General features: G+C 39.6%; 1 protein-coding gene across 2 annotated transcripts; it reads left to right on the plus strand.

Annotated features, from left to right (window-relative positions):
- The first annotated feature begins 352 nt into the window (after positions 1-352).
- On the plus strand, positions 353-17409 carry ero1a (endoplasmic reticulum oxidoreductase alpha). Of its 2 annotated transcripts, none has more exons than XM_012968361.3 (16): positions 353-600; positions 1677-1796; positions 3402-3485; positions 4691-4726; positions 5836-5921; positions 6000-6073; positions 8695-8815; positions 9363-9409; positions 10487-10498; positions 11425-11451; positions 11634-11726; positions 12537-12783; positions 13613-13682; positions 16079-16165; positions 16267-16400; positions 17143-17409. In XM_012968361.3, the coding sequence occupies exons 1-16, from the start codon at positions 595-597 to the stop codon at positions 17198-17200; spliced, it is 1302 nt and encodes a 433-aa protein (XP_012823815.1). In that variant the 5' UTR covers positions 353-594; the 3' UTR covers positions 17201-17409. The 2 variants fall into 2 exon arrangements, with proteins under 2 accessions (XP_012823815.1, NP_001016058.1); NM_001016058.2 differs by having other exon boundaries at positions 486-726; positions 17143-17402.
- Positions 17410-17591: the final 182 nt, after the last annotated feature.

Raw genomic sequence — 17591 nt, forward strand, 5'->3', positions numbered from 1 at the left:
TAAGGATACATTCCTGTACAGAATGAAAAGGCAATAATGGTTACATTTATTATTGAGTTCCCTATTGGCCCTAACAACCTGATAGCCAACATTTTGTGTATTACTTCCAAGTGAGAGGCCGCACAGCAAAGAAATGGGGGTTTATCTCTCAACACAAAGACTATTCTGGGGTTCAGCAACTTTTTCTTCCTAATGAGGCCAAATGAGGCGACTTCCAATAATTTCCGATTAGCCAGTCGGGGTCTAACTCGTTGGGACTGCCATCTCCCAATACTAAACGAGGGAGAGCCGCGCAATGACACCCCTCAGCCCACACATGGGACAGGCGCCGTGCAACACGTGACATTACAGGGCCAAGTAGACAGTGACAGCTCAGCTTACAGAGATGTATGCCTCATGCCTCGGTTCCTTCCCTGCATATTCATAGTGTGATTTCCCAATGTATATTGGGCTAAGTTCCTGTCCCCGCCAGCGGAGCGTATGTGTGCACAAACACGTACCAGGTTGGAATCATTGCGACTGATGAAGAGTGCTGCTCTGTGGCCCCGCCCCTACGCTAGCAGGCGGTTCCGGGTATAGGCGGCACAGCTGGGAATGATGGTGAGTGGGTGCTGCAGGTTAGACATGAGCTCGTACGTCTCCGTGCTGGTCCTCTGCTCCTTGCTCTTATGGGGATCCAACTCTCAGCAGGAACAGTCCTCTGCTGCTCAGAGATGCTTCTGCCAGGTCAGTCGCCCTGCTTTCTAGCGTTTTATGGTGGAAATGCTTGTTTTATTGGCTTGTGCGTAAGTGAATGCAGAATGCACACACATAGCCTGCAATTATGCCTTATCTAAATGGTTATCCTTTTTATTTCAAAATGTAAAGCTATACATTGACATCATGTGTTCTGTGATACGAACATCCCACTGAAATGTAAAAGTCAATGTAAGCTTTGTTGAAATGTGCTGCCCACTTAAATGGGAACTGTGCATAAAATAATGAGGGATTAAGGGAGACTTATCTTAACCAAAGAAGAAGCAACTTCCCTATATAAGTATAAACTCTCCCATGGAAAGCTGTCTGTTGGTAGGCTCCACAAACAAAAATGTCACCCTCCTTCCCTGAATGAAAATGCTTGGTATAATCCTGCATGCATCTTTTTCACACAAGGTATTGCTAACCACTAAAAAATAAGTAATTTCACTTGGCAAACTGGCCAATTCTTTCCATTAAAAATTGATTTCTTGAAACTAAAGTCCTGTTGTTTATTTGCTTGTCTCCTCCTTAATGGCAGGCACGTATATTTAATATATGTATGAACGTATGTCTTTCACAGCAATGTACATTTGTTGCATTTACCTCCTCTCACTCATTGTTTTCAAAGCAGTTTTAGATACTACACATTCATGGCAGGAGACAAGCCCTGAGACATAAAGGATTTTTTTAATATCAAGGTTTCTAGAAATTATGCAGAAATTGAAATAGTGTAGTGCAGAACTGAACATATGTAATTGCATTAAGGGTATTTTCAGTTAATTTATTGGTGTTTCCAACCCTGTATGTGTATGTGAGTGTGAAGGCTACAGCCTTAGCCCTTCAAACAAGTATTTACTGTGTACCGTGTGTGTCATGCTTATGGTTTGAATTATATAAACAAAGCTTACATTGCCTTTATGTACTTTCCTATTCTCCAGGTGACTGGCTACTTGGATGACTGTACTTGTGATGTAGAAACAATTGACCACTTCAACAATTACGGGCTGTTTCCTAAATTACAACAACTGGTGGCCAGCGACTATTTCCGATACTACAAGGTAATTTGTACTTTTTAATGTGCACTGTGATAAAATTATACATTTTTAAAAAAGCAATATAGTCACTTAGTGCATCATTAAATAACGTATGTACTGTTAACTGTTGTCATTGGGCAAAGTTGTGTAGTAAACCTAGCAGCTAGTCAGATTTTCTTTGATTTATTTTAAAATAATCAGTGATTATATGACATAATTTCTGATTGATAGGGCAGATGTACCCAGCCTAAGTTGGCCATACATGGGCCGATTTTAGCTGCCAGTATCGGTCCCTTAGACTATTTGGCAGCTTATTGGCCCATGGGCAGTAATGACGGGCCTGCCTGACCGCCATCTGGCCTGAAATAGGTCAGATCTTGATCGGGCAGGTTTGATTTTTAGTTGGATCGGGAACCGCATCAGCTTGCTGATGCAGTCCCTGAACCGATGAACTCCTATACCTGTCGTTCTTATTCGATCGTTTGGCCCTAGGGCCTAACGACCGAATTAGCCTGATATCGCCCATCTGTAGGTTGCAAAGTGAGTGGATCTTAGTGTGTTTGGCTTAGGAACGGTTGAGTCGCCTGCAAATCTTTGCTATAGATTTGATATACCAAAGTCACGCAAAGTTTCCTTTGTGCTAAGGCACACAGACCTACTAGTAGCAGCTACTGATAATGCTGATAATTTACTGGTAATTGTCTCTGTGTGCATTTTAGCAGAGGCTATTCTCAGTACTGTCTATGGTAGGGTATTTTCTGGCTGTGACAAGTAGCTGCTACTAATTAGCTCTGTGTGTCCTTAGTAAAAGGTGTGTAGTGTATCCCTGTCTCTCAAATAAAATGTACTCTCCTAATTTCACAGCCTCTGTCTGTCTGTGCCATTGTTTTATCGGTGTAGGATTTTGATGCCCAGGCACACCAAAAAATTTATAGAGTTGACAGCAATTTACTGTGCTTTGTAATAACTGATATAACTAAATAAATAATTTGGAGCTTTTTAGCTTTTACAAGCTTTACATCCGTCTGCACACCCATCAAGCAGAAAAGAGAAAAATATAATTTATTATGTATGTATGTATGTATGTAAGTTCCCATGGATTTCCTAGATAGATTAACATAGATGCAATTTACCTTCTGAGATTTATTTTTCTAATCGCTTTCTTATTGGCACACTAGGCTTTTCTACACAGATGGAGAAGGGCTAGATTAGCTGTCTTCTGCTCTGTGTTCTGTATGCAGACATGCTAATGGGCGCAGGCCAACAACTAAAATAACCAAATCTGCTAAAATTTCAATTTGCCCTCATGTAAAAAGTTAGAGGGAAACCTGTGCATATCTGTTCTCAAAGGGCTGCAACCTTATTTGGGTGCAGTCATTATCTGCAGGAATTTTATTGTGGCAAAATCAATTCCTGGTAAACCCTGACACCAATCACCCTCTGTGCTGCCTGTTTTTGACTTGAATGGCAACCAGCAGTGATAGGTAGTTGCCATTGGTGAAGATTGACAGTAAAGGGCTCTTTGGTGGAAAAAATACTACACATGCCATAAGCCATAGAGTATACACACATATTTTCATCTTTTGTCTTAATTTCCTTAGGTAACTAACCTTTTGAATTCTATTTAAGGCTAACTTAAAAAAACCATGCCCGTTTTGGGAGGATAACTCTCACTGTGGTGTAAAAGATTGTGCTGTGAAACCATGCCCTACTGTAAGTATTTATGACTTCTGCTTTCTCTGTGATTCATCTTCTGTGTGACAGATGTATTTTGTTTTCTCACTATAAACTTAAGAGAGTGTTTGCCCTAAAATTAATTAAAATTTAGTACTATATAGACAATGACAGTTTGCAATTGCTGCTTGTTTGCATGCTGTATTTTGTTTTCTGACTATAAACTTAAGAGAGTGTTTGCTCTAAAAATATTTTTTAGTACTATGTAGACAATAGCAGTTTGCAGTTGCTTCTTGCATGCTTTTATTTTTTTAATCAATGTTTTGTTTGGCACCTCTCCAGTTTGGAATTGAAGTTGTTGGTTGTTAGGGTACTACTTATACTAGCATCCAGGCATTGTCCTAAATAAAAGAAAAAAAAAACTAGAAGAGGAGAAGGAGAAAGGTAATGGTAAAAAGAATACATGTCCAATATCTACATCATACTAAATATGAAATCTAAGTTGATATTCGAATGGAGTGTTATGCACTATCACAAACTAATTTTAGATGCATTTTATTTGAAAGCCTTAATTTACAAAATTGTGAAGATGTGAAAAATGTAGTCTTAGCTGGTGAGGAGCAGACTACTGCAACATTTTCCAAAGGTGCATGTAGTCAGAGCTAGCAGTAAAGAGAATATAAAAAGAGACAGATAATCCTTTTAATAGCAGATTTAAAATCATATATAATTTGCACTGGGTGTATATTGTTTATTGCTAAAAATTACATTGGGGTTATAGTGTGTGCTTACTACCTTGCCTAGTTGGCATCTATAATTGGAAATCTCCCCTCCCCCCCCCCCCCCCCCCCCCCCCAAATTACCAACGTTATAAATTGCTGGCATTTTACTGCATTTAAAATAAATAAGTTGCACTGTTTTCTTTTTTTTTTTTTTTTTTTTTTTTTAAATTGCCCCTTTTCACCCCAAACCTAACAGTGGCTACAGGGTGTCAAAGCATGCTCATTGTGTTGCTTTGTGGACAAGGGGTTGGGCGTGCTGCAAGTTGTCATAGGCTTGTGGCACAGTTTACACTGGTACTAGTCTGTCACAGCTTTGCGACACTAAGCTCAGTATGCATTTGGGAAACATGCCCCCTCCAGCTCAAATGAAAAGGTAAAGGAAAGAAATACCTTCTGGCTTTTCAGCACAAGGTTCTCTGTAATATTCCTTTATTTTAACTTGACGTAATTATATTTTTCCAGGATGAAGTTCCAGGACTTAAACCTCCAGGATTTAAGGTATTTGCCTCTTGTTTTGAAGCAGAGTTACCAGGCCTGAAAATCCACTTCATCTGAAGTGACAGACAGTGACAGAACAGCAGCAACATTACAGTGTGTCTTAAAAGAGGTCTTGCAACTGATAGACAAATGATTGTGCCCAGTGTTGTGTTAATCATCTAACTGAAGATAATGTATAATTTACTGTGCTTTCCTTTGGACTAAAAGAATGTATATGGAAACTTTAACAGTAGTTCTGCACAGTGGCACTAATCTATTCTTGCTCTGCTACACCTATTCCAGTTTATTTTGTTTTTACATAAAAAGCAAGTAGCAAAATATGTTGTAACAGTTAGGCCAATGCCATACTGCATGACTTTCTAATGGTGACTAAACAAAGGAAATGAACACAAACTGTAGCCATTTTCTCACTGTGGTACAACATACAATAGCAAGTGCCATCCACTGTTCTTGTTGACAGCGGACATATAGTACAAGACAGCCTAGTCATAGACAGAGATGAATTGTTCAGAGAGCATCCAATCAGATAGACTATACCAGGACCCAAGTCATGATCTACCAAGGCCCACCTATACATCTCCCATTGTGATTTGTGCCTTAGTGCACTGTGTATGTTTATGCACTGCCCTATATCTGTAGCAAAAAACTGCTCATTGGAAAATAGCAGAACATCTATTAAACTGGAAAAAAAGCTTTCTGTATAAGTGAATAACCATTTGTTTTGGCCACTGCAATTGACCTGTTAGAACATTAAGATGATGGCCTGGTGGCTTCTCTGCTGGCCTACTTTATTCTTGCCTCCAACAGTGAATCCTGGTAAGAGCAGCATGTGATGTTTGACTCCCAAGGGCCTGATGACCAGATCTGTGCAATTTGGCCATCTTCATAAATTACAAAACCACGCAATGATCCGCTACTTTGGCAACCAATGATCCACTCATGTAGAGACTGGCTTGTGTGCCAGGCTTATTGTTTCCATGCTGACTTAATTGAAGTGTTGCTTCAACTAAAGACCTACTGCAATTAAGCTGAAGCACACATTAGCACTGAGGGTGTGGTTCAAGTAGTTGCTATTTTTAATGTGACGAGATTATTTTTATTTTTTGCAGTACACAGAGGAAGCAAATCGTGCACATGAAGAGATAGATGACTGTGAGAAGGAAAAAAGACTTAGTGCTGTTGATGAATCTCTAAGGTAGGAGAGATTGTATGAAACCTCTTAGTGTGGAAGGGTTTTTTGGAGCCCCACTTGACGTGTTTTTTCTCTTCATAGTGTGGAGGCTCAGGAAGCTATGTTAAAGTGGAATCGGCATGATGACTCAGCAGATAACTTCTGTGAACTAGATGGTATGCAACTTCTGTTCCCCTTAAGAGTTACAGTGGCTTGCAAAAGTATTCGGCCCCCTTGAACTTTTCCACATTTTGTCACATTACAGCCACAAACATGAATCAATTTTATTGGAATTCCACGTGAAAGACCAATACAAAGTGGTGTACACGTGAGAAATGGAACGAAAATCATACATGATTCCAAACATTTGTTACAAATAAATAACTGCAAACTGGGGTGTGCGTAATTATTCAGCCCCCTGAGTCAATACTTTGTAGAACCACCTTTTGCTGCAATTACACCTGCCAGTTTTTAGGGGTTGTCTCTACCAGCTTTGCACATCTACAGACTGAAATCCTTGCCCATTCTTCTTTGCAAAACAGCTCCAGCTCAGTCAGATTAGATGGACAGAGTTTGTGAACAGCAGTATTTAGATCTGGACTTTGACTGGGCCATTCTAACACATGGATATGTTTTGTTTTAAACCATTCCATTGTTGCCCTGGCTTTATGTTTAGGGTCGTTGTCCTGCTGGAAGGTGAACCTCCGCCCCAGTCTCAAGTCTTTTGCACACTCCAAGAGGTTTTCTTCCAAGATTGCCCTGTATTTGGCTCCATCCATCTTCCCATCAACTCTGACCAGCTTCCCTGTCCCTGCTGAAGAGAAGCACCCCCAGAGCATGATGCTGCCACCACCATATTTGACAGTGGGGATGGTGTGTTCAGAGTGATGTGCAGTGTTAGTTTTCCACCACACATAGTGTTTTGCATTTTGGCAAAAAAGTTCCATTTTGGTCTCATCTGACCAGAGCACCTTCTTCCACATGTTTGCTGTGTCCCCCACATGGCTTGTGGCAAACTGCAAACGGGACTTCTTAAGGTTTTCTGTTAACAATGGCTTTCTTCTTGCCACTCTTCCATAAAGGCCAACTTTGTGCAGTGCACGACTAATAGTTGTCCTATGGACAGATTCCCCCACCTGAGCTGTAGATCTCTGCAGCTCGTCCAGAGTCACCATGGGCCTCTTGGCTGTATTTCTGATCAGCGCTCTCCTTGTTCGGCCTGTGAGTTTAGGTGGACGGCCTTGTCTTGGTAGGTTTACAGTTGTGCCATACTCCCATTTCTGAACAATTGCTTGAACAGTGCTCCGTGGGATGTTCAAGGTTTTGGAAATCCTTTTGTAGCCTAAGCCTGCTTTAAATTTCTCAATAACTTTATCCCTGACCTGTCTGGTGTGTTCTTTGGACTTCATGGTGTTGTTGCTCCCAATATTCTCTTAGACAACCTCTGAGGCCATCCCAGAGCAGCTGTATTTGTACTGACATTAGATTACACGCAGGTGCACTCATGAGGCAATGTCTATGGGCAACTGACTGCACTCAGACCAAAGGGGGCTGAATAATTACGCACACCCCACTTTGCAGTTATTTATTTGTAAAAAATGTTTGGAATCATGTATGATTTTTGTTCCACTTCTCACGTGTACACCATTTTGTATTGGTCTTTCACATGGAATTCCAATAAAATTGATTCATGTTTGTGGCTGTAATGTGACAAAATGTGGAAAAGTTCAAGGGAGCCGAATACTTTTGCAAGCCACTGTATGTTCAAATTCAACAACCATTTTGATTATTCTTTAACTCCTATTAAGCATTTGCACATAATCATTTATTTATGTAGTGACAGCAATCATATTGCATTTACAAGGAAGTTAAAAGTAAGTTAACAAGCAAATGTTACAGAATGAAACAGGAGGATTAAAAAGTATAAATGTGATTGGACGTAAACTCATGTGCCTTGTTCTATTCATTTTATGTTAGAATGTCCTCAGTGCAAATACAGTGGTTGGGAAAGAGGTAATGCATTATAATGCTTTCTTGCACACACTATTAACGTTTACTGTGACATTCCGGTGCTTATCACACTTACAAGCAGAAGTCTACTGTAGTGCAAAGAAGATGGAGGAACCTTGGTATACATACACACAACTAACAAATGAGCCCTCCCTAAAACCCTGCAAAGTTTTCCTTGCACTTGGCACTTGTTTTCTTTGTTTTATTATTAATAATAATAATAATAATAATTATAATGATGATGATGTATCCTAACAGGTAGTGGTTAAGAGTAAAAAAGACACAGGTTCACCAAGTTTAACCCTTCATTTAGATAATTCCATACCTAATTTCTGGTTAAAATGCTGATCGGCATTGTTACTGTATGTATTATGCATGCCATCATGTATTTTCTTACTTGCTAAGCTATAGGTCTGTATCTAAAAACATTTGTATTTAACTGTGTAGAAGTAAGGAACAGTAGCAGAGTGTTTTACTGTGTTAGCCATAGAGAAAAACATAAAATATAGAGTAGGTGATACCATTTATTGGCTAATTAAGTAGATTAGAAAATAAGAGCTTTCGGGACTACTTAGGTCCCTGCTTCAGGCGTGGTATACCTAAGTTGTACCGAAAGCTTGTATTTTTAAAGCTACTTAGTTAGCCAATAAAAGGTATTGCCTACTTTATATTTTTTGAAGTTAGGAATGTTTGCTTATAACATAACTGTCATTCACTGATTTTCCAGATATGTTATACCTTTGGACAATATAGAGTACTGCTAAGGATGTCTGCTTTTGTCTCTCAGATGAAGAGTCTCCAGATGCAGAATATGTAGATTTGCTAAAAAACCCCGAACGGTACACTGGTTACAAGGGAGCCGATACTTGGAGGATTTGGAATAGCATTTATGAGGAAAACTGTTTCAAGTATGTGGCATTCTAGTGTGGAAGGATGTGTCACTTCCTTAATTTCTAAGGGAGGAATAACACTGAGCATAATAGCAGCTTGTATTTTATAAAAATAAACAGGAGAGTTCAGTACGTGAGAGAATCTACCTCTATAACTGCGTTAGAGTGGGATGTGCATCTGTAATAAATACTTTTTATTACTATATGTAACTATAAAGTGTGAAGTGGGTATTCTTTACAAAATTCTCCCAAAAAATACTCCAGAAATGAATTATTTAGTGTAAACTTTAGGTTCTGCGTGTTCTTTAACATAACAGTAGATGGAGCTACTTGGACTAATTTATGTGATTATCTTCACTTTAATCAAATATTCTTGCTTTAGCCTGCAACAAGTACATGAAGGTTTTGGCCCAAAAAAAAAAAAAGCATAAGTGCTTTCTGTTTGTGCAGTAACAGGTAGATATAATTAACTGCACAGATGAGGCATCAAGCAGAGTTGGTAGTTCCGAGTTACCATAACATTTTTAACTCTTTTTAAGGACTAATTATTATATTCTTTCAACAGACCAAAAGCAGTTCAGAGACCTTTAAACCCACTAACGTCAACTAGAGGTGCGGGACACTAATTATTTTCTTTTAGTATGTTTGTATACTGTACTTAATATTTTCTGTGTTGTATATTTTAGGGTTTTCTTTTCTCCACACACTCTGAACATCAATATTCTGAGAAAACAGAAAAAATAAATTGTTTTTGGTTTAGGAGTAAAGATAAAAAGTAGGCTTCTGTTTAAACCCAAATTCCCTAAACCATTCAGAATGTCTTATGCAATTCTTTCCTGCTTGGAATGTTGTACATAGTCCAGGGAGACAGCTCACAGAATTGATGTACTGATACACTCGACAGATTTACACCATATTATAACATTAATATGTAAAATTGTCTGCTTAATGTGATACTGACTGAAATGTAAAAATACCCTTTACATTGTTCACATTTTCCCTTGTTACCCTCACCTGTGTGCACCGAGTGGGTTCTGATTAACTCTGAGTGGCAGTAATCATTACTTTGTTCAGAATAGCCTTTCCTTTTGTTTGAGCACAGTCTATAGGCAGTGCACACCAGGCCCCAGCCTAAACAGTTTGGAGAAACAGGAGAACAGAGCAAACTAAGGGCATATTTACATCAGGAATACAATATGCCACTAGTTTTGGGGTGTGTACTTTAAATGTTCTGCACCATTAGATTATCTTTCCTCATTATCACAAATTTTCACAGATCCAAGGAGGAGATTCTTAGTATCTTTGCTTAATCCACTACAAGTAGGCTAAATAATGCAACATATGTCTAGTATTATATAAAGATTTGTTTGTGGGAATGAAGCACAACTACTTGTTGCAGCAGTTAATAGATCTGCTAAGAAGCTTAAAAACCCCAAGATAGTGATGTAATCATTCAGCCCACCAATAACACAGCAGATTTTTTTTTATATTGTAAATTGAACCCATATGCTGATATTGCCAGTACTTTATAGGATAAATTAGGGATTTGGGACAGTTAGTGGGATTAAAGTAAACATTTGTAGTAATAAAAATAGCATATATCCTTAATTTTTGAGAAAAATCCAGATTTTTAAATGACATATTTGAAACATTATTTTTTGATGTATTGTTTTTTTGTTTTCCCAATAGGAGAAAATGAAGGTAAGAGCTTTATATCTTTATAATTGCTAATGCACATTGTGATGCAATTTCAGTTTTTTTTGCTTGCATATAGTAGCACTGTGGAGCCATTCCTTGGGCTCTTGTACATTAAGACCCTAAAAAGTAAATGTAAACCCTCAAACAGATTAATGTAAAATAACTAAGATTACTTTGGGAGTTTACGTTCATTATTTTCTTCTAGTTTCTGGGGTATTGGTGAAAATCAATTTCCTGAGAAAAGGAATGTCTTGTGATATTCTCATTTTAATTCCATTTAAAGACGTGTTAACCTTTTAAAAAACAATCTCTAAAATTACTCTGTACATCCCATTCTCACAACATACAGATTTATTTTGTTTTTCTATTACAAGCAGCTGCATCTCTACTGACTTCCTTGTCTAGTGTAAAGCTTTGCCCCCTTTTTGCTTTCTGAGCACTCCTCTCTCCACTATGACCTCAAAGAGGTGTCTACAGCCTGCCTGACTGATTTTTAATTGAAGCAGAGGCAGTGAGCATGCCCAGTAGGTACCTCATTGAGGTCTTCATAGTTGACGAGAGAAGGAGGGCTCAGAAAGCAAAGGGGTGGAGCTTCACATTGGACAAGGAAGTAACAAAAAGAACTTGGCTGCTTGTAGTAGAGAAACAAAATAAATATGCATGCAGGGAGTTTCCTCAACAATTATGTTCTCCATGCATTCCCTGGTACTGTTTTCTGGCTCCACCCACAGGCCATATGAGAAACGAGGGTAAACACATCAAGGGTGTGTCTAGAATATATTAGATTATGGTGTGTTGTAGGCCACTCATCTTTAATTCTACTTTCTATTCCACTTGATGACTCACAGTTACTGTTTTTATTTTTATGAAATGTTAGTGGCTGGCAAATTTGCTGTTGTAACTAAAATGAGTCACTTTATTCTATGCAGGGAAGGTGTTTTACAACTGGCTGGATGGTAAGTTTTTTACTGTTTCCTTCCTGTCTTTTAGAGAAGGTACATTCTGTTTTTTACACTTTGGTTTCCTCTCTTATGAGACATGGCCCAGCTATATTGAACAGCCATCAGTTTGTGCTCTTAGGCTTTAAACTTACTTTATTCTTTTTAATTGATAATTTCAAACAAATTTGTTATTTCAGGTCTGTGTGTAGAGAAGAGAGCATTTTACAGACTTATTTCTGGATTACATGCCAGCATCAATATTCATCTTTGTGCAAATTACCTACTAAAAGGTAAAACACCTTTTCTTACATACAATTTGTAGGGTTGTGGAAGCATTTGGGTGCTTGACTTAATATATGAAAAGGCATAATGTAAGAGAAGTTTAAAGGGGAACTAAACTCAAAAAACAAATATCTGTAAAAAAGCTGTGTCTGAACTTACTGTGCGAGCCTAAAGTTTCAGACACACTTTCAAGAATAAGTAAACTTTTTTTAAATCTCTCAAATGACTGTACAGCCATCAAAATAACATACCTCTCTCTATATTTAGATTTATTTTGTTTCCCTATTACAGCCAGTTCAACTACAGCTCTTTTAGTTACTTTCTTGTGTAATGTGAAGTTCTGCCCCTTTTTCTTTCTGAGCACTTCACCTCTTTCCGACTATGAAGGCCTTTAAAGAGGTGCCTGCAGGGCATGACCTGTTGATTTTAATTGCAGCAGAGGCAGTGAGCATGCCCAGTAGGCACCTCTTTGAGGTCTTCATAGTCGGAGAGAGGAGGAGTGCTCAGAAAGCAAAACAGGGTGGAACTTCATGCTAGACAGCAAAGAAACTCTGCATGTTTATGACAGGTTCACACATAACTAAACAGTGTAATCGGAGTTTTGGGGAGGGAGCTTGGATGGGGGCTGAAGTTTGGGGGAGAGTTTAGTTCTCCTTTAAAATGCGATATTGTTTGTTTTGTTTTCAGTGAAGTTATTTACTGCATGTCTTCTCCAGAGAACTTCCTGATTCCCTTCTGAGCGCTTGGTGACCCCTGCAGGGGGTCATGGAGAAAAACATTTGATTTTATACATATGTTTACTATATCATTTTTGTTAGACACTTGGATGGATAAGATTTGGGGTCACAACACTGCTGAATTTCAAAAGAGGTTTGACGCTACCCTCACACAGGGTGAAGGTCCAAAGAGGCTGAAGAACTTGTATTTCATCTATCTAATAGAACTGCGAGCCATATCTAAGGTCCTTCCATTCTTTGAACGTTCTAGCTTTTTGCTGTACACTGGAAATGAAACTAAAGACACAGAAACCAAAAAGCTACTGTTGGATGTCCTTCTGGATGCCAGGTATGTCTTTAGTTCATAAATCTCTAGTAAATCTGTAGGAACTGATGGCATCATAACAAAGAGGATTTGCGGTCTTTATCACTACTACAAAGTTTTTAACACTTGAACTGGTTAGCAGAAACAAATGCCCTTTCCACTGGGTCTGTCCCCATTTCAGAGTTCTGCTGCTTTACATGCAACAGAGGGAGTGATGGTTTGGCTTTGGCCACATGTGATGACATAAAAAATGCTGAGATGGAGGTTCCAGAGAACTGGAGTAGATGCCCTGTTGTATAATCTATTCTGAGTAGATGTGTGTCTATCTATAGCTTTATAACCAGCTGGTTCTTGTTTGTTTTCGGAGCGACACAACCAACTACCAACCCCACTGGGCCAAACGCTACTTCTTCTACACATGCTCATTTACAACAACAGACACAATAAGGCTTATTTATCAACACTGGGCAAATTTGCCCATGGACATTAACCCATAGCAACCAATCAGCAATTGGATTTTTTAGCCAGTTGCAGCTACAACAATGAATGCAAGAAATTGATTGGTTGCCATGGGTTATTGCCCATGGGCAAATATGTCCAGTGTTAATAAATGACGCCCAGTGTGGGTTGGAGTGGCTCACTGCATGTTTTTCCTTTTTTATAAATGTATTTATAGTTTTATGCTATGGATATGTGCCCCACTGTGTATTTCATGAATGCTTAACATTTCCAAAGTGTGAAGAGTAATCCTCATTGCTTGAGCAGAAGATGTTGCAAAGCTGTTTCATTCATTCCTGTACATCAAATTTCCTTTCATGAACCATACATTTAATTTTTTCTTTCTTCCCCTTAGAGATTTTCCTTTGCATTTTGATGAAAATTCCCTTTTCTCTGGTGATAAAAAAGAAGCAGCCAAGTTAAAGGTAACCCCTTACATGTTTCTAGTTATAGCCAGGACACTAGACTCTCACCTTTCCTTGTGGTAGCAGTGCCCACACATTACCAGGGGTGGCAAAAAGACACTACTGGTAACTTCAAGAGACAATATTGTCTTTAAACCAGAAATTCATCTCTTATAGTACTGAGAGTACTTTTTTTACAAGTGATGCAACCCCCTAGACCTGCCACAACGCTGAATTTCTATTTGCAGTGGTGTTAGAGGGGAATACAGGAAGGCCGCCTCGGGGTATATAGGTTATAGCTTTTGCTTGGAAACAATATCACCCATACAGTAGGGCTGGCATAAACACCAATCTGCCAAATCCACCCCAAATTTCAGCCTATAAATTATAAATGCATAGATTGGCGGTTCCTCTGAGGGCATTTGAACGCTGATGGAGAAAACACCACATGGCATTAGCCTTAATCTTAACTACATGCTTGTTCCTACAATATATTTTGGTAGAGAGATTTGTTTTCTTATGTATTTATATGGTGCTGACCAGGGCTGCCATCAGAAATCACGGGGCCCCGTACAACAAAACTATCGGCCCCCCAGAGGCCTAATGGTTAAAACCCAGAACACATATTGGTGGCCATGGGTACCGTGTAACCAACAAGAGGGAGATGTGACAACAGCAGTGCTAATGGTTATGGCTAAAGGGGAGACTGGGGGAACTGTTGGCTATGTGGGCGACAAATCTTACGAAAATACCTCTCCCTTCTTACACATATTTCAGCATTTATGCTGAATTGCCACAAGTAAGGTGCTTTATATGCTGTGATATGAATGTTAGTGAAGGGAGTGGTATTTTCAGAAGATCTGTCACATGCACATAGCAACAAATCTCCTCAGCCAATTTCCCTAACACAAAAAACTCAAACTGCAGATGATAAAAAATGTACACTTATACTGCTGCGCCACTTGCTATGTACCCCTATACTGCTGCGCCACTTGCTATGTACCCCTATACTGCTGCGCCACTTGCTATGTACCCCTATACTGCTGCGCCACTTGCTATGTACCCCTATACTGCTGCGCCACTTGCTATGTACCCCTATACTGCTGCGCCACTTGCTATGTACCCCTATACTGCTGCGCCACTTGCTATGTACCCCTATACTGCTGCGCCACTGCTGCCTTGCTATGTACACAAGCAACATAAGGCTTGGATATATAAAAAATGTGCAAGCGCAAAAAAATTCTGCTTACTTTCTTTTTGATTTTGCTGTTCTCTGATTTCTGCTTTGTTTTTCTGTCCTGCTTTCTTACACTCCTATGTTTTTTCTTCTTCCAGCATTTCAGCTCATATACTACTTTTCGTCTCTTTTAAACTTTTTGTCCATATTTCACACCTTTCCTAACTTCTTTGTTTTTCTCTACATACTCTCCCTTTCTGTTTCTCCCAATCTCTTCACTCTCCCATTCACCATATTTTTCTGCCAAACACTTTTTCTTACCCATTCCTTGTTTTTCCCATGCTTTTCTCTATGGGGGTGGGCTGGGCCAATCCAGGCTGCAGAGTGCTGGGCAATCCGGGCTGGGGGTGAACTGGGCCAATCCGGGCTGGGGTTGTCTGGGCCAATCCGGGCTGCTGCTGGCTGGGCCAATCGGGTTGGGGGCGGGCTGAGCCAATCCGGGCTTGGGCGGGCTGGGCCAATCTGGGCTGCTGCTGGCTGGGCCAATCGGGTTGGGGGCGGGCTGAGCCAATCCGGGCTTGGGCGGGCTGGGCCAATCTGGGCTGCTGCTGGCTGGGCCAATCGGGTCGGGGGCGGGCTGGGCCAATCTGGGCTGCTGCTGGCTGGGCCAATCGGGTCGGGGGCGGGCTGGGCCAATCTGGGCTGGGGCGAGCTGGGCCAATCGGGTTGGGGCGGGCTGGGCAAGCAGTTCTAGGGGCGGGCCGTGCAACGATCTTGGATAAAGCAAGATCCTAGGTTTAGCTGCTGACAGCAGGGGGGGCCCGGCTAATAAAGGTGAGTGCAGTAGAGCCGGGCCCCCCCTTATGAGCCAAAACTCATGGGGCCCGGGACGATTGTCCCCCCTGTACCCCCCTGATGGCGGCCCTGGTGCTGACATGTTCCCCAGCACTTTATAGAGCTTATACATCATGCACATTGGTCCCTGCCAGAGTGGTGCTAGCAGTTGTTTTCTAAAACCAAGGAAACGGTTACGTGTTATTACGTTTTTAGTAAATTTAAACACATTTAATATCAAAGATATCAAGCATACACAATTGGCCATATGATTGGTCAGGGACAAGAGATTATTTTATTGGTGCTCTAGATTTTATTTTTAAGGTACCCTGGCCAAAACCCATGCTGAAGTATGCTGTAGTGTAAAGTGAAGCTTGTCCATCTCTTTTTTTTTTTTTTTTTCCAGGAAGACTTCAGGCAACATTTTAGAAACATCTCCAAAATAATGGATTGTGTTGGCTGTTTTAAGTGTCGCTTATGGGGCAAGCTTCAGGTTTGTACATGAAATGGGATAGTGTGTTATGAATCTTATGGATCACAGCACCCCCCCCACCTGTAATTACTTTTATTTATGATTATATATGTCTCCTTCAGACTCAGGGACTGGGCACAGCTTTAAAAATTCTATTCTCTGAAAGACAAATTGAGAATTTGTCAGAGAGCAATCAGCCAAGTGAATTCCACCTAACAAGGCAAGAAATAGTGGCACTGTTCAACGCATTTGCCAGGTTGGTATATAGTCATAAATGCAAAACATTTAACGGACCTAAAGTCCCTTTGTATTTTAGTATGTTTTTAATAATTAGAAGAAATCCTAATTTTGTATGCAGTTGATTACAGATAGGAAGTGTGGGTTTTTTCTTGAATATTTATTTGAGGGGGAGTTGTCATTTACTGTGGAGGCATCCACAACTATGCTATTTTATTGACATCCATGAATAATATCAGTAGGACCCTTATTTTAAATTTTTTTCAGTAATAAAAATTAGGGGAATGTATTATTTGAGGGGAAAACTTTGTGTGTGTATATATTTTAATGGGACAATGCACAGACATTTGCTGTCTAAGAGTCTGATGCTATTTGGAGGGCCAAATAGCATTGATCCTTTTATTGGGTATTATTATTATTATTATTATTAGCATTGGCAGATACATTAATTTTTAAAAATAACCAACACGAATGCAAGGTGGTCTATTGTAACTGAGCCTCTAAGGCACCCTAAGGCAGCCTCTAAAGGTCAAAATGGGCCAAACTGCTTTGCTATGCCTGTCTAGGAATAGTTATCTTATATTTGTTCATAGAGTACATATAGGGATACCGTGAAATGTATAGTTATCCTGAAATACAAGGCACAACTCTGTGGGAAATCTTAAGAGATGCAAAAAAAAAAAGGGGTTAATGGATCAAAGTATCCAAAATGTACAGAACTGTCAGTAACAACTAACTAAATGTTATTTACCTTTCTACAGGATTTCGACAAGTGTTAAGGAACTGGAGAATTTTAGGACATTATTAGAGAAAGTTTAAAGGTGTCTCAGCTTCCCTGAACTCATTCACAAACAGCTGGGTTAACGCACTATTGGCACTACTGAGAGACTATGCAATATTGACTATAAATAACAACAATCATCATTGGGGGAAATTCTTGGTTCAACCTTGCTGTACATACGGGTACTTTTTTAATAAACCAGAACCAACTGTGTATATAGGTAAATAAAAATTATGAATATTTTGAATGTGTGGTTTTCTCTACAATACTAAATAAATGAATTAATGAAATATATTTCTTCTGGAAGAGCAATGTAATGCCCAAAAAATGGCTAAACATGATGTACCAAATACTAGAAACATGTCTTTTCAGGGGGAGCTTATGAACACAGAAAGGAGCAGTGCAGTATTAATGAAGAAAATTGATCAA

Source organism: Xenopus tropicalis, chromosome 8 (genome assembly GCF_000004195.4).
Source record: "Xenopus tropicalis strain Nigerian chromosome 8, UCB_Xtro_10.0, whole genome shotgun sequence".
In the NCBI taxonomy this organism is placed as follows: Eukaryota; Metazoa; Chordata; class Amphibia; order Anura; family Pipidae; genus Xenopus; species Xenopus tropicalis.